This window comes from Phyllobates terribilis, unplaced genomic scaffold (genome assembly GCF_046119375.1).
Source record: "Phyllobates terribilis strain yellow unplaced genomic scaffold, ASM4611937v1 Scaffold_11__3_contigs__length_659146591, whole genome shotgun sequence".
NCBI classification, from domain to species: Eukaryota; Metazoa; Chordata; class Amphibia; order Anura; family Dendrobatidae; genus Phyllobates; species Phyllobates terribilis.
In genome coordinates this window covers 130,933,276-130,956,256 of record NW_027362771.1, presented here as the reverse complement: position 1 = coordinate 130,956,256, position 22,981 = coordinate 130,933,276, and the positions used below count along the sequence as shown (strand labels likewise).

At 41.1% G+C, this 22,981-nt stretch overlaps 1 protein-coding gene across 11 annotated transcripts in view; it reads left to right on the top strand.

The window, feature by feature from the left end:
• PPFIA2 (PTPRF interacting protein alpha 2) overlaps positions 1-22,981 on the top strand; it is a 446,534-nt gene that overhangs the window by 256,132 nt on the left and 167,421 nt on the right. For all 11 annotated transcript variants that reach the window (XM_073651603.1, XM_073651602.1, XM_073651604.1 and 8 more), the window contains one exon: positions 14,860-14,973. In XM_073651603.1, coding sequence (XP_073507704.1) covers positions 14,860-14,973 — 114 coding nt within the window. The remainder of the gene's footprint in view (positions 1-14,859; positions 14,974-22,981) is intronic.

The following is a 22,981-nucleotide window of genomic DNA, read 5'->3' as shown; positions in this document are numbered from 1 at the left end:
ATGTAGGAAAAGAGACGCTGAATCCAATGATGTATCACTTAGTTTACTGGGTGCAGCAATTCTGACACAATCAGAATTCTTAGATGTCGAGTGTAGCCAAGCTGAGAAAGCTGCCCCCGCCCACTCCAGGCTTTCTTGTCTATAGACAGTGAGTTGCTTATCACAGGAGGGGGCGTGGTCAGTCTAACAGGTTCTTGAGACCTAGTCCAGCAGTGATAATATTCTGGTGATAATACTTACTTTCATTATAAGTAAACATCAACACACAGCCTAATAAGAGACACATCTTTGAATTCAGTGTTTTAACCCCTAACTCATGCTGTCCTAAGATTAAATAGCAAAAACCCACTGACAGATTTCCTTTAATAGGAGAAGCTCAAGAAATCTCCATCAGTTTTGTTTTTTTTGTCATCTGAGAAAAACGGTTGAAATTCTGACCAAACTCTGATGGTAAAAACTGACACACAGTCCAAACTCTTATGACAAAAAAAATTGGACCAATCTTCTATTTATTTTATTCACTTATACAGCGCTATTAATTCCACAGCACTTTACAGACATCAGACTCATTCCTTGGGGCCCACAATCTAAATTACCCATCAGTATGTCTTTTGAGAGAAAATAGGAGTACCCAGAGGAAACCCACACAAACACAGGGAGAACATACAAACTCCTTGCAGATGTTGTCCTTGATCCCAGGTCACCAGCGCTGCAAGGCTAAAGTTCTAACCACTGAGCAATCGTCTGCCCCATCTATTAATGGCTTATTTCTATTCTCACTGCCACATTATAACATGATGGCATATTGTCACGGGTGTGTCAGATGTGACAGACAGTAGCCCTGCAGTGGGTTGCAGGAGATCTCCACATTTGGCATTGCAGACAGCTGCTTAAATAGGAGGCTGTCTTTAGGACCGAGCGACTACCTCTCTCTTGATAATTGCTCTCTGGCCTGGGTGTATATATACCTGGTGTGTCTGAGAGGGCGTAGCCGGTTATATTCATTTCTACTTGTGAAGCTAAGCAGGAGCAGTACTTCGTCCTCTCTGAAACTTGAGGCCGTGTGCACATTTGTAGTTCATCTAAAGCTAAGCCACTTTTCCCTGTTTTGTCTACCCTTGTTGTCTTTAGAGTTTTAGTGGAGGTTGACTAGTGCTCATCTCCTTTCATCCCTAGCCATAGCCGTACGCCAGGGAAAGTAGGGTGAGGCACGCGATCGGCGATAGCTGAGGAGGCTATATAGGGACGTTAGTCGAGACAGGGTGACGCTAGACCAGACTAAGAGATATCCACTTCCCCCTTTCCCTAGTGTCTGGGCTCCATCTCCCTTTTCCCTCTGTGTAGCACTTACACCTGGCATGACACATATTAATAGGATATATGAAAACTGAATTATTTCAGAATTAGTATTTCTAAATAGTAACAAAAAAGTAAAAAAAAAAATATAAATACATATATACACACACACACATAAAAAGTACAGTTATATGAAAAAGTTTGGGCACCCCTATTAATCTTCAGCTTAATGTTTTATAAAAATTGGTGTTTTTGCAACAGCTATTTCAGTTTGATATATGTAATAACTGTTGGACACAGTAATGTTTCTGCCTTGAAATGAGGTTTATTGTACTAACAGAAAATGCGCAATCTGCATTCAAACAAAATTTGACAGGTGCATAAGTATGGGCACCTCACCAGAAAAGTGACATTAATATTTAGTAGATCCTCCTTTTGCAAAAATAACAGCCTCTAGTCGCTTCCTGTAGCTTTTAATGATTTCCTGGATCCTGGATGAAGGTATTTTTGACCATTCCTCTTTACAAAACAATTCCAGTTCAGTTAAGTTTGATGGTCGCCGAGCATGGACAGCCCTCTTCAAATCCCACAGATGTTCAATGATATTCAGGTCTGGGGACTGGGATGGCCATTCCAGAACATTGTAATTGTTCCTCTGCATGAATGCCTGAGTAGATTTCGAGCGGTGTTTTGGATCATTGTCTTGCTGAAAGATCCATCCCCTGCGTAACTTCAACTTTGTCACTGATTCTTGAACGTTATTGTCAAGAATCTGCTGATACTGAGTGGAATCCATGCGTCCCTCAACTTTAGCAAGATTCCCGGTGCCGGCATTGGCCACACAGCCCCAAAGCATGATGGAATCTCCACCAAATTTTACTGTGGGTAGCAAGTGTTTTTCTTGGAATGCTGTGTTTTTTTGCCGCCATGCATAACGCCTTTTTGTATGACCAAACAACTCAATCTTTGTTTCATCAGTCCACAGGACCTTCTTCCAAAAAGAAATTGGCTTCTCCAAATGTGCTTTTGCATACCTCAGCCGACTCTGTTTGTGGCGTGCTAGCAGAAACGGCTTCTTTCGCATCACTCTCCCATACAGCTTCTCCTTGTGCAAAGTGCGTTGTATAGTTGACCGATGCACAGTGACACCATCTGCAGCAAGTTGATGCTGCAGCTCTCTGGAGGTGGTCTGAGGAATGTCCTTGACTGATCTCACCATTCTTCTTCTCTGCCTTTCTGATGTTTTTCTTGGCCTGCCACTTCTGGCCTTAACAAGAACTGTCCCTGTGTTCTTCCATTTCCTTACTATGTTCCTCACAGTGGAAACTGACAGGTTAAATCGCTGAGACAGCTTTTTGTATCCTTCCCCTGAACAACTATGTTGAATAATCTTTGTTTTCAGATCATTTGACAGCTGTTTTGAGGAGCCCATGATGCCACTCTTCAGAGGAGATTCAAACAGGAGAACAACTTGCAAGTGGCCACTTTAAGTAGCTTTTCTCATGATTGCATACACCTGGCTATGAAGTTCAAAGCTCAATGAGGTTACAAAACCAAAAAAGTGCTTTAGTAAGTCAGTAAAAAGTAGGTAGGAGTATTTAAAACAAGAAAATGATAAGGGTGCCCATACTTATGCACCTGTCAAATTTTGTTTGAATGCAGATTGCACATTTTCTGTTAGTACAATAAACCTCATTTCAAGGCAGAAACATTACTGTGTCCAACAGTTATTACATATATCAAACTGAAATAGCTGTTGCAAAAACACCAATTTTTTTAAAATATTAAGCTTAAGATTAATAGGGGTGCCCAAACTTTTTCATATAACTGTATATATTTATTAGGCTGTGTTCATACCTGAGGTGAGGCATTTCATTGGGGTTTCAGTCAAGATTTAGGGCACCTTTGATGGCAAGAATAGCGCAGCTATCCATACCAGCATGGCAAAAATAGAAATAGGCCCCAAATAGACTTCATTATAAGTCAACAATATTCATCACTCTTCTTTCTGATTCATAATGTAAGGATCCTCAACAGCAGTATGGCTAAATAGATGTTATGACCCTGGTGTGAACAGACCCTAGTAAAACCCTAATTTAAATAATATTTATTTATTTTATAAATAAAAGAATACAATTTAGAATGCATAATGACATTGCTTCTGGGATATCTGAAAGGTTGATCTAATTTGCTCAGTTCATGTGCAATCTCTCAGGTTCTTCATAGGAAGAGAATTTTAAAAGACAAATCATAGTTTTATCAATTGTGCATAAGTGACAGAGGAGCAACATGAAGAGTTTTCTTCAGATTAAGGAAAGCTTGGAAGTCTTGAACAGAGCTGCCAGGGATTCAGCAGCATGTTCTCCAAAGCTCCTCACTGACAATTTTTGAAGTTCTGAATCACACATTGAGCTAAAAATTCAATACAAGTGAGGATATGAGGATGATTCTATTAACCACTTCTAAGTTCCCCCATAAGGGGAAATCTTTTTGTCATCTGGCAGTTCTTTGTATAAGAATTTTTTTTCCGGCAGTTACATAACCCAGGAAGCTGTCCTTTATATTCCCTTTTAGGGATGTGGTATTTTCTTTGCTGATACCACATCTTATTTAAAGCTTCTACATGCATTGATGCATACATGTGAATTTATAATAATTTCATATTTGCCTCATCTGATGCCTTTACACTTTTGCGGCACGCTGACATGAGTGGATCAATCCATAACCAATCAAATTCATTACATATTGAGGTTATATTATTGAAGCAATACGCTACACATTTTACGACTTGACTAGTGCCCTCATCGGGTCATCATTAAAGGGAAGGGAATCTGTCACCAGGTTATTGCTACCCCATCTGAGAGCAGCATGATTTAGGGACAGAGATCCCAATTCCAGCGATGTGCCAGTTACTGGATTGCTTCTGTAGTATTGTTAAAATTCCTGTGTTTATCAGTTCTCTGAATGCTGAGCTCTGTATAACCCCACCCACATCACTGATTGACTGCCTCCTGTGTATACTGTGCATAGTCAGAAAGCAACCAATCAGTGGCATGGCCAGTGTTATACAGAATACATGAATATGGAAGACTGCATGGCAGCAGGCTTACTAGTCCTGTAGTGATGATCTCCTGCTGAAGAAACAGTGGTTTTATCAAAAGTACAGCAAGCAGCCCCTTTGCCCCTTTTACAGCGAAGGATATCAGGTTTGCATTGTGTGAACATGGCTTAAATTGGGTTTTGAAAACCTAAATCACTTACATTTCTCTGAAGTTTACTGCAGATTTACCTTGAGGAAGAGTCTACAAGGGAAAACAGGAGTTGCTCAGTTTGGACATGACCTTTTTTAACCCCTTACTGACATATGACTTACTGATACATCATATGCTGAGTCCTTGACTTTGATTCCCTGATTTGATTGACTTTGATTTAATCAGCCATCATATGCCTCTAACAGCCGCGAGTGGTGAGGTGCTCTGCCCGTGGCTGTTAACCTGTTAAATCCCGCTATCAATCTCTGTCAGCGGTATCCAACAAGCGCTGGCAGGGTGCACATCATTCCACACTCCCATTGGCGCGCCCATGACATGATCGCGGGGCGCCGATGGGTTGTTATGACAGCCGGTGGTCTGCTGAATACCCCCCCACCTGGCATTTAGCTGGCATTCATAGGAGATCGTAATTTTCTCTATACATAGCAGTGCATCTGTTTAGCACAAGCCATCAAACGATAGCAGCTTCAAGTCACCTAAGAAGACTATTAAATTCAGCAAAAAGTAAAAAAAACCAAAAGTTAAAATCACCCCCCTTTTGCACGAAAAATACACATATTTGGAATCGCTGTGTTCATAAAAGTTTGATCTATCAAAATATAAAATAAATTAATCCGATTGGTAAATGGAGTTATGAGAAAAAAATTGACATGCCAAAAGTACAGTTTTTTGGCTACCGCAATATTGCAATAAAATGCAAAAAGAGGCGATCAAAACATTGTATCTACCCCATAATGTTATCAGTAAAAACGTCAGCTCAGGGCACAAAAAGCAAGCCATCACAAGTGCCATATCCAAAAAAAATGTAAACGTTATGAGTTTAGGAAAATGGTGACGCAAGAAAAGGTTTTTTTTACAAATTTCCAATTTTTTTTCCACCATTTAAATCAGCAGTGGGGAACCTTTTTTCTGCCAGGAGCCATTTGGATATTTAGACCATTATTCGGGGGCAGTACAAAATTATCACCTTGAAATTTATCCTGCTATATTTGGTCAAACATTTAATTAACTCACCCCTAATGTGATGAATGGAGCTGCTTCTCTTTGGTGCGGCATGGGAGACACTGAGATTGCTCTATATACATCAAATATGAGACATTGGAGCTGCAGCATATACATCACAGGAAACTTTGGAGGCAAATACATCAAAAGAGATGCCAGGGCATATACATCACAGGAGACGCTGGGGCACATACATTACAGGAAATGTTGGGGGCACATACATCAAAGGAAATGCTGGGGACGCATACATCTCAGGAGATGCTGGTGTTAGAACCATCCTGTTTGTTTTTTCCATCTTGTGTTTTGCGGTCACGTGACCATCTGCCTTTATATTCCAGCTCCGCCCTTCTGGCTGTGCTGGACTGCAGTGTTTGACTGTTTCTCTAGCCTGGTGCTTCGATGCCTTTCTCTGTCAGTTCGCTTGGTCCTCTGGGACCTCTAGTACCTTTTTGTCAGTTTGTCTTTGTGTTCTGCAACAACTTCTCTGTTTAGGAGGTGTCCCATTTTTGTCCCAGTCCTTAGTTCTTTTTAGGGACCCCTCCCTTAATACTATAGGTCTTCGTTCAGACTAGCCGAGGACTAAGGCGGGTCTGTTCGCTAGGAACAGGCAGCCCGCTACATCGTAGGGATTCAGCTTAGTCTTACTGTAGGGACAGCTTTCCCCTATCTTTCCTTAGTTCATGTTGCAGATCATAACAGCTGGGGCACATAAATCAAAAGAGATGTTGGGGCACATATATCACAGGAGACGCTGGGGGAACATACATCACAGGAGACGCTGGGGTCACATACATCACATACATTACAGGAGACACTGGAGGCACATACATCACAAAAGACGCTGGGGACACAAACAGGAGACCCTGGGGCACATACATTACAGGATACGTCGGGGCATATATATCACAGGAGACGCTGGGGGCACATAAATCACAGGTGACGCCAGGGCATATACATCACAGGATGGTCTGGTGGCATATACATCACAGGAGACGTTAGGGGCATATACAGTGCTGGCTAAAAGTATTGGCACCCCTGCAATTCTGTCAGATAATACTCCGTTTCTTCCTGAAAATGATTGCAATCACAAATTCTTTGGTATTATTCTCTTCATTTAATTTGCTTGCAAGGAAAAAACACAAAAGAGAATGAAGCAAAAATCAAATCATTGATCATTTCACACAAAACTCCAAAAAAGGGCTGGACAAAAGTATTGGCACCCTCAGCCTAATACTTGGTTGCACAACCTTTAGCCAAAATAACTGCGAACAACCGCTTCCTGTAACCATCAATGAGTTTCTTACAATGCTCTGCTGGAATTGTAGACCATTCTTCTTTGGCAAACTGCTCCAGGTCCCTGATACTTGAAGGGTGCCTTCTCCAAACTGCCATTTTGAGATCTCTCCACATGTGTTCTTTGGGATTCAGGTCTGGACTCATTTTATAGTGCTTTTGGAAGTGTGTTTTGGGTCATTGTCCTGCTGGAAGACCCATGACCTCTGAGGGAGACCCAGCTTTCTCACACTGGGCCCTACATTATGCTGCAAAATTTGTTGTTAGTCTTCAGACTTCATAATGCCATGCACACGGTCAAGCAGTCCAGTGCCAGAGGCAGCAAAGCAACCCCAAAAAATCAGGGAACCTCCGCCATGTTTGACTGTAGGGACCGTGTTCTTTTCTTTGAATGCCTCTTTTTTTTCCTGTACACTCTATGTTGATGCTTTTTCCCAAAAAGCTCTACTTTTGTCTCATCTGACCAGAGAACATTCTTCCAAAACGTTTTAGGCTTTCTCAGGTAAGTTTTGGCAAACTCCAGCCTGGCTTTTTTATGTCTCGGGGTAAGAAGTGGGGTCTTCCTGGGTATCCTACCATACAGTCCCTTTTCATTCAGACGCCGACGGATAGTACAGGTTGACACTGTTGTACCCTCGGACTTCAGGGCAGCTTGAACTTGTTTGGATGTTAGTCGAAGTTCTTTAGCCACCATCCGCACAATCTTGCGTTAAAATCTCTCGTCAATTTTTCTTTTCCGTCCACATCTAGGGAGGTTAGCCACAGTGCCATGGGCTTTAAACTTCTTGATGACACTGCACACAGAAGACACAGGAACATTCAGGTCTTTGGAGATGGACTTGTAGCCTTGAGATTGCTCATGCTTCCTCACAATTTGGTTTCTCAAGTCCTCAGACAGTTCTTTGGTCTTCTTTCTTTTCTCCATGCTCAATGTGGTACACACAAGGACACAGGACAGAGGTTGAGTCAACTTTAATCCATGTTAACTGGCTGCAAGTGTGATTTAGTTATTGCCAACACCTGTTAGGTGCCACAGGTAAGTTACAGGTGCTGTTAATTACACGAATTAGAGAAGCATCACATGATTTTTCAAAGGGTGCCAATACTTTTGTCCGCCCCCTTTTTTAGGTTTGGTGTGGAATTATATCCAATTTGGCTTTAGGACAATTCTTTTTGTGTTTTTTCACTGAAGACAAATTAAATGAAGATAATAATACCAAAGAATTTGTGATTGCAATCATTTTCAGGAAGAAACTGAGTATTATCTGACAGAATTGCAGGGGTGCTAATACTTTTGGCCAGCACTGTACGTCACGGGAGACGCCGGTGGCATATAAGTCACAAGAATTGCGGGGGGTATATGTGTCACAGGAGACGCTGGGAACACATACATCATAGGAGACGCTAGGTGCACATACATCACAAATTTACCCAAAATTTTTTTACAACTTAAAAAAACAATACATATTTGGTATCTGTGTAATTCTACTGACTTGGATAATCATATTGTTAGGTCACTTTTACCATATAGTGAGCAGGGTAAATGAAAATCCCAAAAAACAGTTGTGAAATTGCACTTTTTTTTGCAATTTCAACACACTTGGAATTTTTTTCCCCCTTTCTGGTGCATCACATGATAAAATGAATGGTGTCATTCAAACGTACAACTTGTCTCGCAAAAAGCAAGCCCTCATACAGCTTTATTGATGGAAAAATAACAAAGTTATGGTTCTTGAAAGAAGGGGAGGGGAAAACGAAAAAAGAAAATAGTCCGGGGGTGAAGGGGTTAAAGAGGTTGACCTCTGTGGATAATACAGTTTTTCAGCTTCTTTGTAAGGGTCCCTCGATGACAAGCTGATCACGTATTCTATTGCTCCTGCGACCCTTAGCTGTCAACAGTGATCTGTGTGGATACCCACCATCAAGTGTTCAGTACCCCAGCGGCATCATCACACGGTAAATAAGGCATCACACAGTCTCCTTTAGAATCAATGAATGTAGACAAACAATTCAGAGTCCTCCAAATTTAGCAAACCCCTTTGTAGCTATGTCTCTATGTAAGTGTCCATTATGATAGGTCTCTCTCTATAAAAAGGGTTGTCTCAAGTTCATAAATGGGTAAAATTGCGAAATGCTTGTAAAAACTTGTAATTTACCCCTTATTAAAAATCCTCTATGTTCTTAAGAATGGAGTAATTTTTGATTGTGTAGTGTATAGCCCGTTGGCTAGATAACCTGCCATCCTGCAGTCCCAGCTTGGCCAGTCACCTTGGCAAGTGGTGCCGAGCTCTTGTATGCGCTATGCTGTACACAGCTTGCTCATATCGCTCTGAGGCAGGCTGGTCAGATCTAGTGATCCGACCTAAGTCCCTAAAAGCTTCCTCTGCTAGCAGCCTGGGATAGCGCTTAGTTCGGACCAGCGGCGCGACTGTGTCGCTGGTCGGGACTGTCATCTTGAGACAACCTCTTTTAACACATAACTCACTATAAATGCATTTGAAAATATACAAAAACAGAAGACCTCTATTATGTGTAACTCATAATGTGTATATATAGTTTTTTTGGGGGGAGTGTTGGGGGGTTGGTGTGGTGGTAAAAAGCTACTGTCGTATTTGATTCCGGATTATTGAAGACGTAGTTATACATTTTTTAGTGCATACAAGCAAATAGTGTTTAAACTGCTTTTCTATTTAATTTGCATTATGTAAGACGTTGGTTTGCAAATGCCACCTAATGTATTAATCTGAATAAACGTCATTTTAATATTGGACCTCAGGTAGTCAGCATGCCTAAAGTCAAAATGTAGGCTAATTTCAATAGCATGAGAGCTGCCTATAGGGTACTCAATCCCACTGGGTATAATATGTTTCTCTGTTAGTTTACATCATTATTACTTACAAATACCAGTTTGGAACACTTGTAGAGTCATAAATATCAGCCATTCTTACCAGAATTCCCCCAAATTAACTATTTAGAATATATATACGGTAATTCAACAAATGGTAAAAATTAGATAAAAGGCTTTGCCAGAACTTGTGGTTCTCTGTGGTAGACAATAGGGATGAGCGGACCTATGGATTTTTGGGTTGGGTACCCAACCCGAACTTTAGTCCAGAAATCGGTTTGGGTACCAAAACTGTAACCGAACTTGAACCAGAACCAAAGCCCCATTGAAAACAATGGAGACCCGATCTTTGCATCTGGAAAAAAAATATCTCTCTTTCTCTCTCTTCCCTTGGAACTTCGAACTTTGCAACGGACTTCCGGGAGCAGTACATGTCCGGCGTTTGGTAGACATATCAGACATTTTAGGCATTGCCACCACATGCCTTGAAGTCTATCTTATCCTCCTAAAGAAATTGTAGAAACTAAAACTAAACATGAAAAAATTACAGATTACAGTGTCAGTTTGGAGAGTTTTACTGCAGCACATGCAACCAACAGCCTTATAGAAATCTAACAGCACATGTATTATTTTCTGCTTGTCCCTTCTGTTTTAGGTTGGCACATGGCAAACGAGTTGGGCTTGACCAAAGAAGGGTTGCAGTTGCTTCCTAGTCTCCTACTGCAGAGCAATAGGGGAAAATGCATATGGAAGCAAATAAAAGGAGGGAAATATCTGATATCCTGGGACATATGTAGAAGAAAACGTAAAACAATATGTCACTAGATTTTTGCCACATAATCTAAGAGAAGCATAATATAGAGACAGAGACACTGATCTCAGCGATGTGTCACTTACTCAGCTGCTTACTGAAATTTTGTTAAAATCACCCTTTTATTAGGAGATTATTACTAGAGGACTAGTGCAGACGTCGTTTTTTTTTTCTGCGAAGATGTCTCAAGACCTGCAGGGTTTCCTGATACCAGCAAAGTGAATGAGAATCCTGAAGTGTCATGCACATGTTGCTTATTTGTAGCATCAAGAGAAGAAATAATCAATGCACACCAAATTGCAAGTGAATAGTATCAAAAAAGAATAGCTTTATTAATGCACTCCAACACACTAAAAGCACTATGATGCAAGACCTAGTGTGTCCAGGTCAACCTGGACATGCCCTGATGAAGCCGCTAGGATGGCGATACGCGTTGGCCCCATGTAGACCCACCTGTCTAATACTCTGTTCCCCACAGGTTTTTTTTTTACCTGGTTGGTCATGACTTGTACCTGACAGGGGCTTATTTGAGCAACCTTGACTGGACACACTAGGTCTTGCATCATAGTTCATCTCTTAGCCTGTCTTTTTACTCTTACTTCTACATGTTATTACATTCTCACATGAGACTATGTATTTTGGCTAAGATAAATCTTGCTGACACATCTGGAATGATGCAAGCCCTGGAGGTGAATTTAAGTGTTTTTATTTTAACGGGGGGAAACACTCAGATTGATATTCCTAGTTGTGGACAACTCTTTTAAGTGGTTAAACAGCAGTGGTTGGAGTTAGGTTCGGCTGCTACTGTTAGAGGAAAGTGTCAGCTGGCACCTTCTGTATTTGGAACGGGCTCTTAAGCCCATGAAATAAATACACACTGTAGCATCGGCATCTCTGCCTCCTGCTGGGCAGAGACGCCGTTCCCCTCACTGCCGCGGTCCAGGTCCGGCGTCTTCCCGCTCCCCTGCCACTCACCGCGCGCAGCTTCCCGGGCACTGTGCTTAGGGCGTGCGCGCGCTCCCTCTTAAGGAGGCCACGCACGCCGTCCTATAGAGTCCCCGACCAATGACCGGAGGACTTCCCCTATATAAGGCACCTCCTCCAAAATGGAGGTGCCTGTGCAAGGTTGTTGTTCCGTGTGCTAACACTTGCTCCAGCCCTCAGGTCACGCTGCCTGTCAGTCCTGCCTGCCATTCTGTCTGTCAGTCCAGCCTAACAGTTCTGTCCTCCAGTCTGTCTACAGTTGTGCCCGCCAGCCTGCTTACCTGGAGCACCTGCCTGTTACCTGTCGTGCCCACCCGCCAGCCTACCTGGAGCACCTGCCTGTTACCTGTCGTGCCCGCTGGCCGGTCTGCCCGGAGCACCTGCCTGTTACCTGCCGTGCTCGCCTACCCAGAGCACCTGTCTGGCTATCTGCCAAACCAGCCTGCTTGTCTACCCGGTCCACCCGTCAGTCTTCCTGCTGTGCTCATCCGCTGTACCGGTCAGTTCTTGCCATCTGACCCGTGGGAGTCACCTGCTCTTACACAAGGTTGGTCCCAGAGTGGCACGTGGTCCACCTGCGCGGTTCCTCCCTGGTTCACGGAGTTGACTAAGCCGCCTTGTGACCTTCGTCGGGCTGAGTAGGCACTTAGTCACGTCCCTCTGGTCCCTCCTTGCACTGAAGCACAGAGGTTCCACCACCTGGACTCGTAACACACACCCAACATTCATTGTACGTGTACAGCGGATCTCAGGAATGGATTAAACAAGGAAAACTTATAGAATGCCACCTTTGCCAGTTCATGACATTTTTTATTTGCCCAGTGATCTGTGAGCGTTATTATTGTTATTATCATTCAAAGAGTGGGGCCACCAAGGACTGAAGCATATGGAGCCCGAAAAATTGCCTAATCTTTGTTGTAGCAATCACTACAACAGACTAACTCTGGAAATATAAGCACAATTATGTGTCAAGAGCTTCTTGAAGTGGCTTTCAATTGTCAGATGCTTACCTAAATGAGTTTCCATGGTTGAGCGGCCGCACACATGCCTAAATTACCTTGCACCATTCAACGTGTCGGCTAACGTAGTATAAAGCACAACACCATTGGACACAACAGTGAATGAATCTTGATGTCTGGAGCAATAAATTACATGTTTCCAGTCTGATGGACAATCGTTTGGCAGATTCCCGGCGAACGCTATCTACAGGAATGCTAGGTGCATGTTATAAAATTTGGTGGAGAAGAATTAATGGTAAAGGCCTTTTTTCAGGGTTTTCTCAAGGCCTCCGATTTTCAGTCAAGGTACTATTAATGGTACAACATGTAAAGTTTTTTTTAGAGAACTGTATACCTCCAGCTTTGTGGGAACAGTTTGTAGAAGGCCCTTTTTTGTTTCAGCATGACGATGCCCTGTCAAAGCAAAGCAAGTCCAAAGGCATGGCTTGGCAAGCTTGGAATAGAGAAGCCGGAGTGGTCTGCTCAGACTTCTGACCTCAACCCCATCACTCACCTTTGGTGTGAACGCTGATTACGAATCACATGTTCTTTTCCAATATCAGTGCCTGATATCACAATTGTTTTTAGGGAAGAGTTAATAGAAACTTGAAAGATAGCCTCATAAATCTTGTGAAAGGCCTTCTTGTAAGAGGGGAAGCTTTTGTAGCCTCAAAAGGAGAACCAACCTCATATTAATGCTCTCACAATCGGAAATCAAGCAATTGCCTCTAGGTATGATAGTCAGGTGTCCACATGCTTATGGCCGTATAGGTTATTTCTCAAAGTTTTGATTGCAATATGATGCAAAATAGGATCAAAGGAAAATATTAGATCAAGGGAAGAAGTGCTGGGATTTTTTTTAGGGCATTATATTAATTTAGCGTTCCCTTAAGCCTTAATCCACTCTTCCACATTAAGCCTTCTTGAATGCCTTCTAGCATGCTATAGTAATGCTGAAAAAAATATTTTTCTTTCACTCCAATTTACAGTAATCCTTTATGCACAAAAGAGCTGGTTTGTTCTATTGAAATGAATGGAAAACAGTAATTATTTCCGTGTAGGTAACATTGGTAGTATCTAAATAGATGCATATATTGCACTTGACAGAGATAATGAATACCAGATATGGAGTGTTTATTGTGGCTTTGCTTTCAGAGAACATTCTTCAAGTTGACCATTCCGCAACACTGCTGCAGTATATGCCATAACTTCTACATTTCAGCTGTAATCTTAAATCCATTGGGTTTTCTAGACATGATCTTAAAACATTCTGAACTTTATATACTTTATTATCTTAACAAATTTTAAACTCTAACGTAGTTATTCTCTTTGTCAGTCTACCATATGGTGGCCACAGTGGTATCACAGTAATGTAATGTATATGGTTTAACCTTTTTGTGGAATTGTTTTTTTTTTCATGAATGTTTTATATCAAGTGTAGAAAGACTAGTATTAGTACCTCATTCAATTCTGAGATTCTTGAAGGTAGGCTGGTTGTGTTTTATTTCTACAAACAGAAAAGCAGGTACCTTGTAGATATCTAGTTTACAGAAACATTCTGTGAGTCTTCTTATTACAATAGAAAAGCATTACAATAAAAATGACAATAAAATTTAATGTACTGCTGCTCATACCATGCATAAACATATCGTCATTTGACCCTAGTATAATAAGTTGAGACCACATGTCCTCAACTATTGTCTTTTCATAGATCCAAGCATTGGACAATTTTTTCACCCATAAAAAGGCAAAATAGCCCACACGCATCACTACCTGTTCCAGTACTAAGTAATGTATAGTACATATGGAATTCGGGAGACCTGGAAAGCCAAGTATGGAGATATTGGCATCCAAGATATCCCCCAATACTATGGCACCAGTCCCACCAATATTATACCTCAACCACCATTACATTCCTAAAGAGGTCCTTTCATCAAATTTTTCATATTGGACATACGTTATTAGATAGCACCTCGTACAGGGAGAAGAAGTACACACCTCCAGTGAATAGTATCTAATATCACCCACTTGGACGTAACAAAAGTTAAATACCAAATACTTTGAATGCTAATATCCCAGCAACGGAGAGACGGAATTAAAAAAAACATATTTTATTCTGTAGCTCCTATTACATTGTGTGTCCAGCTCGAGATGAAAAATTTGGTGTAAGGTCCTCTTTCTATAGTGCTGATGACAAGCGAAGAGAAGTCAAGTTCTAGACATAGTAGTAATACAAGTTAACTAGTGTTATCATAGTAATTTAAAACAAATCCCTGTAGTTGACAAGTTTAATTCCCTACCTGTAATTTCCAAATCAAATGCTATTTTTTTAGTAATATCACTTATGTTTATTTACAGATCGTTGCATTAAGGGAACAAAATGCTCATATTCAGAGAAAGATGGTCACTGGGGAAGCGACGGATCAGGAGCCTATGGATGGAATGGAGCAAGGACAAAAGGTTCATGACAAGGTCAGCACAATATACCGTACATTTCTTTTACAATGTAAACTAATCCATAGGTTATCTCTGTGTATTAGTGACCACAATATTGTGGGGTGTGCTATAGTGTTACCTCGGAATATTGTTTTGATGTTGGCATCACAATAATTATATTTCCAATATAAGTCACATATAATACAGTGATTCACCACAGTGTTAGACAAAAAAATGAAAGAAAATGACAATTCTACTAGATGATTATCATAACAATAAATACACTGCCGATCAGCTCTTATTCTATTGAATAGGTGCTCATCGCCAGTTCTTGGCAGCAGCCGCTACACACTGAGCCGCTGACCTGATATTCATCAGTATCATATGCAAGGGGTTGTTACGACTGTATAGAAATGTAAACATTTTAATATCATCTAATATACTCTCCTTTTCTAATTGACATGTTCATGATTCCTTCTTATTATCAGTGAATGGAAACATTCTTGTTTGCATTTAGAGGCAAAAAATTGGTAATAACGCGGTCCTACATTTATGTAGTGATTTATGACAGCCATTACAGTTTAAGCAAATGTGATGTAAGCTAAAATCACCAAGAGTGGAAAACTCGCTCCTGTCCTGGACTTTAGGGTGATAGGTCTCATCTTGGTTGATATGTTGTTTAAAGAAAAAATAAGAACGAAACATAAGGTCTCATCTTGGTTTAAAGACAAAATAAGAACGAAATATAAAATCTGCTCTTTTATATTTATGTTGAGGATTTTGTTTTATGCTTTTATATCTTGCATATTGGTGCTTGTAACCTGGTGTAGTTATTATGTCTGTTCTCCAGCAATGAATGTATACTGTAGGTAAGAGCCAGCGGCATCTTTCTTTAGTGTAATCATGGTTAATACATTTCCTCTACAGATGCCCCTTGGGAACGTTGCTGTTTGATTGCTTGTGGGGCCTGGGAAGCTCAGTAAACAAATATGTTATATGAATTTACTATGTGTGTTAAAGTGTGAACGATCATTCCTAGGAACGTATAATTGTGCTGTTTAAACATGCTGCTGATCACCCGACGAACAAGCAAAATTCCCTTGATGGGTGAAATGATGTTTTGGACAAAGATCATTGTTTTCGGCAGCGCACTGCCCTGTGTGAACAGTACTCATGCTGCCAAGAACAGTGGCAGCCTATGCACACTGAACACATAGATATTACATATTGTTCAGTGAACATCTGAAGCGGAAAAAATGAAAGTTGTTTTTAGTTTACAATATTTTTATTAGTTTTCAACATTACTATGAACAGTAGCATAGTATGTTTTAAATATACATTGCAATTACAGACAAGCTGACCCATCCAAGGAGAATCAGGTTTGAGTTGAATTTCCTAAAATTCATGGTTTCTCGTGAATTTGATCATTTTGAGATTCGATTTGCTTTTCACAAAAAGAAACTTGTCTGTCACAATTTCACACACTGCTGAAGCATCAGAGAGTGTGCTAATGGTCCATGGCCATGCAAGCTTCCCCATAATGCCTTGCAACTCTTACAGATTATCCTACCTTACATAGGGGTGTCAGTATCTGGGCCATCACAGATCGGCAGTTCCCAGCGGAGCTCAGTTTGTACGGTACAGTCATTTTCCATGTCCGGAATCACTGGATAAGTCTCTCTCCTGTAGAGTGTAAGCTCTCATGAATAGCAGGTCTCTCTCTCTCTTTCTCTGTCTCTCTCATGTAGAGTGTAAGCTCTTATGGTCAGCAGAGTTCTCTCTCTCTCTTCTCTCTCTCATGTAGAGTGTAAGCTCTTATGGTCAGCAGAGTTCTCTCTCTCCTGTATAGTGTAAGGTCATATGGTCAGCAAGGTTCTCTCTATCTCTCTCCTGTAGAGCATAAGCTTTTATGATCAGCGGGGTCCTCTCTCTGTCTGTCCTGTAGAATGTAAGCTCTTATGGTCAACAGAGTTCTCTCTTTCTTTCTCTCTCTTGTAATGTGTAAGATTTTATAAGAAGGTTCTCTCTCTCTCCTCTCCTCCATGTGTCCGGAATCACTGGATAAGTCTCTCTCCTGTAGAGTGTAAGCTCTCATGAATAGCAGGTCTCTCTCTCTTTCTCTGTCTCTCTCATGTAGAGTGTAAGCTCTTATGGTCAGCAGGGTTCTCTCTCTCTTTCTCTGTCTCTCATGTAGAGTGTAAGCTCTTATGGTCAACAGAGTTCTCTCTCATCTCTTTCTCATGTAGAGTGTAAGCTCTTATGGTCAGCAGAGTTCTCTCTGTCATCTCTCTCTCTCATGTAGAGTGTAAGCTCTTATGTTCAGCAGAGTTCTCTCTCTCCTGTAGAGTGTAAGGTCTTATGGTCAGCAAGGTTCTCTCTATCTCTCTCCTGTAGAGTATAAGCTTTTATGATCAGCAGGGTCCTCTCTCTGTCTGTCCTGTAGAATATAAGCTCTTATGGTCAACAGAGTTCTCTCTTTCTTTCTCTCTCTTGTAATGTGTAAGATTTTATAAGAAGGTTCTCTCTCTCTCATCCATGTGTATTTTCCGTGTAATTAAAAGCTTTCCAGAACTGAGATTCGCACAAATTTATTTACAGCAACTCAAATTTGGGGGTAAGATTTGGCTAAATTGGTGAATGAAAACTTCAAAAAGATACACTCATCTCTAATTGCAATGAAATGGCATAATTAAAACACGAGGAAAAAAAAAACCTATATGCTCAAGTTTATACATTTAGAAATGTTCCAGTTAAAGCTACTAAAAAGGAAACAGAATAATGTCCCACTGTTACCTTGTATATGATGGCAGTAGCAGAACTTAAAGGGTTGCCCAGGGTTCGGATTCAAGTCTGCAGCCACTTTATGTGACTGTAGACATTTGAATCCTCACAGTGTGGACAGTGCACGCAGTCAGTATTCTCTGGTGCTGGCCCCGGAGTGGACGGTAAAGTGACCTCAAGTATGTGATTTGCATACTTCCGGCCACATTCTGACTAGACGTGTCCAGCCCTGTTCAATTTACTTGTATTAAGCAAGGCTGTCTAGTTGGCACATGAGCGCATGTATGAAAATAACATACTTGCAGTTACGCACCCACTCCCGGTACCAGAGAATCCTGACAGTGCGCTGTGAGGATTCACAAGTCTACAGTTACTCTATGCAGACTGAACCCCAAACCTGGGCAACCCCTTTAATGTCACTAAGGTGAAAGTTTGGTTTTTAACTTGGGGACATTTTTTAACTTTTAAGTCTCCACACTCAGGATTCCCAAAGTACCATTTAAATCCTCTACACTATATCACTCTATGTATCTGAATGGGCGAACTAGATCTTTAATTTGTTTCCTGAAATAATCGGCTTCACTATGTCTTCCATTTCTTTAAGAATTTGCCCCTAGCTCACACATTGTGCCTTTCTATATCAAGGTGGTCTATACCAATTAATAGTTTGAGCTGTACAGTGATTGCTGCTATTTCAGGAGTCTCTTGTCCAAGCCACTGATGAAATAAATATCTTAAAGCCACCACTAGTATTATGTGAATCATCTGAGGAGCCTAATTATTGCCTTCTGAATCATTCCCCCTGGGTCTGACCCGGTGGAACAGAATTGCCTGTGGAGTCAGAGGTACAATAGAATCTCTAGTACTGGTGGACATATCTTGTGACAATCTGCCAATAGCTTTGAGAATGTGGACACTCCCAAACCCCATGCCGTAGAATAGTAAGACAGCTCTGACATTTTGGACATTCTGTGATCCTTTCTAGGGAGGATAGTAAATTAAAGCCATAAGAGGCATTATGCATTAATTAAAAATAGGTTTCCCTCCAGTGTTCATATATTATGCATTTCCTGACCTTGCTCCTTTCATCTAATATACAGTATGTTCGATAATATCCTGATCTCTAGTCCATCTTGTCCAGGTTTTGCCGAGCTTATAAGGATCTACTTTGAAAAGATAATTCTTAAAGCCATTGTATAATGTAGATAAAAGATACTTTATATAGGTTTTGGCCTCCAATCTCATCTAATGTGTGTGTCAGTGCCTCCATTCTTAGATCTTGTACCCTGGACTTACAAAAGAAGTGTGCTCATAAGATATATAAGAAATGGCTGTTCGGGTGTAAGAATGTATTATTTCTCTCTGTAAGAGAAAGCTATCACTTCTCGTTCACATTCATCAGATCTTTTGCTATCATGATACCTTTATCTTGCTACTCTGTAAGCCATAAAGCATCGTCACTCTGTGGGAGCTCTGGGTGAGACCATGGGTACATGCATTTTGAAATGGAGAAAGGAAGCTTAAATACTTTCTGGACTTCTTTCCCTGTAACTATGGTGTCTCTGAGCAGTGACAAACATCTAACTAATTGTGGGTGTTTAGCAGTAGCGTAACTAGAGTCCAATGGGCCCCGGTGCAGAATTTGAACCTGGGCCCCCACCTGCATGTTTGTCAGATGTATGGGCTCTTGTAGCATTCCAGAGCATGTGAAAACATAAATGATTGCCCTCTCATGTAACAATGTCCCTCATCCGGTAGTCATGTCCCCCATCCTGGTCCAAAACTGCAATAATGTCCCCCATCCTGTGCACCTTTCCTGTAATAATGCCCCCCATCCTGGTCCCATCCTGTAATAATGTCCTCCATCCTGGCTTTAAGGCTCTGTTGTTTCTCTCCCAGGGCCAGAGTCCAAGGGCCTCAGTACAAAATTTGGACCTGGACCTCCACCTGCATGTTGGACAGATGTATGGGCCTCTGTGTTCAAGATCCTATAAAGACATACAGTACAGACCAAAAGTTTGGACACACCTTCTCATTTAAAGATTTTTCTGTATTTTCATGACTATGAGAATTGTACATTCACACTGAAGGCATCAAAACTATGAATTAACACATGTGGAATTATATACTTAACAAAAAAGTGTGAAACAACTGAAAATATGTCTTATATTCTAGGTTCTTCAAAGTAGCCACCTTTTGCTTTGATGACTGCTTTGCACACTCTTGGCATTCTCTTGATGAGCTTCAAGAGGTAGTCACCGGATATGGTTTTCACTTCACAGGTGTGCCCTGTCAGGTTTAATAAGTGGGATTTCTTGCCTTATAAATGGGGTTGGGACCATCAGTTGTGTTGTGCAGAAGTCTGGTGGATACACAGCTGATAGTCCTACTGAATAGACTGTTAGAATTGGTATTATGGCAAGAAAAAAGCAGCTAAGTAAAGAAAAATGAGTGGCCATCATTACTTTAAGAAATGAAGGTCAGTCAGTCCGAAAAATTGGGAAAACTTTGAAAGTGTCCCCAAGTGCAGTTGCAAAAACCATCAAGCGCTGCAAAGAAACTGGCTCACATGAGTGGTTGGAACCAAAGATCTCAAATTTGGACTCATCAGACCAAAGCACAGATTTCCACTGGTCTAATGTCCATTCCTTGTGTTCTTTAGCCCAAACAAGTCTCTTCTGCTTGTTGCCTGTCCTTAGCAGTGGTTTCCTAGCAGCTATTTTACCATGAAGGCCGGCTGCACAAAGTCTCCTCTTAACAGTTGTTGAAGAGATGTGTCTGCTGCTAGAACTCTGTGTGGCATTGACCTGGTCTCTAATCTGAGCTGCTGTTAACCTGCGATTTCTGAGGCTAGTGACTCGGATAAACTTATCCTCAGAAGCAGAGGTGACTCTTGGTCTTCCTTTCCTGGGGCGGTCCTCATGTGAGCCAGTTTCTTTGCAGCGCTTGATGGTTTTTGCAACTGCACTTTGGGACACTTTCAAAGTTTTCCCAATTTTTCGGACTGACTGACCTTCATTTCTTAAAGTAATGATGGCCACTCGTTTTTCTTAGCTGCTTTTTTCTTGCCATAATACAAATTCTAACAGTCTATTCAGTAGGACTATCAGCTGTGTATCCACCAGACTTCTGCACAACACAACTGATGGTCCCAACCCCTTTTATAAGGCAAGAAATACCACTTATTAAACCTGACAGGGCACACCTGTGAAGTGAAAACCATTTCCGGTGACTACCTTTTGAAGCTCATCAAGAGAATGCGAAGAGTGTGAAAGCAGTCATCAAAGCAAAAGGTGGCTACTTTGAAGAACCTAGAATATAAGACATATGTTCAGATCTTTCACACTTTTTTTGTTAAGTATATAATTCCACATGTGATAATTCATAGTTTTGATGCCTTCAGTGTGAATGTACAATTTTCAAAGTCATGAAAATACAGAAAAATCTTTAAATGAGGAGGTGTGTCCAAACTTTTGGTCTGTACTGTATGTATATGTGTATATATATATATATATATATATATATATATATATATATATATATATATATATATATATATATATATATATATACAGTGCCTACAAGTAGTATTCAACCCCCTGCAGATTTATCTGGTTGACACATGCGGAATTAACTTGGCATTGTGGCATTTGTACTGTAGATCAGCCTGGAAGTGGGAAATGCACTGCAGCAATTTTTTTTTTTTTTTTTTTTTTTAGAAACGTTAAAAGTTAATTCAGAGTGTCATTTATTATTCAACCCCTCAAACCACAAGAATTCTGTTTGGTCCCCCAAAAGTATTAAGAAGTAGTTCAGGCACCAAGAATAGTGAGCTTCACATGTGTGGATTAAAGATCTCTTTTGCCAGCCTTTTCTGACTATTTAAGACCCTCCCCAAACTTGTGAACAGCACTCAGACATGGTCAACATGGGAAAGACAAAGGAGCATTCCAAGGCCATCAGAGACAAGATCATGGAGGGTCACAAGGCTGGCAAGGGGTACAAAACCCTTTCCAAGGAGTTGGGCCTACCTGTCTCCACTGTTGGGAGCATCATCCGTAAGTGGAAGGCTTATGGAACTACTGTTAGCCTTCCACGGCCAGGACAGCCTTTGAAAGTGTCCTCCCGTGCCGAGGCCAGGCTTGTCCGAAGAGTCAAGGCTAACCCAAGGACAACAAGGAAGGAGCTCCGGGAAGATCTCATGGCAGTGGGGACATTGGTTTCAGTCAATACCATAAGTAACGTACTCCACCGCAATGGTCTCCGTTCCAGACGAGCCCGTAAGGTACCTTTACTTTCAAAGCGTCATGTCAAGGCTCGTCTACAGTTTGCTCATGATCACTTGGAGGACTCTGAGACAGACTGGTTCAAGGTTCTATGGTCTGATGAGACCAAGATCGAGATCTTTGGTGCCAACCACACACGTGACGTTTGGAGACTGGATGGCACTGCATACGACCCCAAGAATACCATCCCTACAGTCAAGCATGGTGGTGGCAGCATCATGCTGTGGGGCTGTTTCTCTGCCAAGGGGCCTGGCCATCTGGTCCGCATCCATGGGAAGATGGATAGCACGGCCTACCTGGAGATTTTGGCCAAGAACCTCCGCTCCTCCATCAAGGATCTTAAGATGGGTCGTAATTTCATCTTCCAGCAAGACAACGACCCAAAGCACACAGCCAAGAAAACCAAGGCCTGGTTCAAGAGGGAAACTTTTTGGTTTGTAAGATTTATGCTTCTGTTTATAAAACCTACTCTCGTTTGCAGTTTGAAGGCTCTAACTTATTTGCATCTTATCAAACCAGCTAAATCTGCAGGGGGTTGAATACTACTTGTAGGCACTGTGTATGTATATATATATATATATATATATATATATATATATATATATATATATATATATATATATATTTATATTTAGTGAAACTGCACACCATTAATGTTCAACTACAGTCCTGGCCAAAAATGTTGGCACCCTTGAAATGGTTCCAGAAAGTGAAGTATTTCTCCCTTAAAATTATTGCAATTACACATGTTTTGTTATAGATAAGTTTACTTTCTTTGTGGGTATTGGAACAACACAGAAAAAAAGGCAAATTGGACATAATTTCACGCAAAACCCCGAAAATGAGTTCGGCAAAATTGTTGGCAGCTTTCCAAAATTGTAAGTAAACAACTATGTTTCAAGCATGTGATGCATGTTCAAACTCACCGATGTCACGTAACAGGTGTAGGCAATATGAAAATCACACCTGAAACCAGA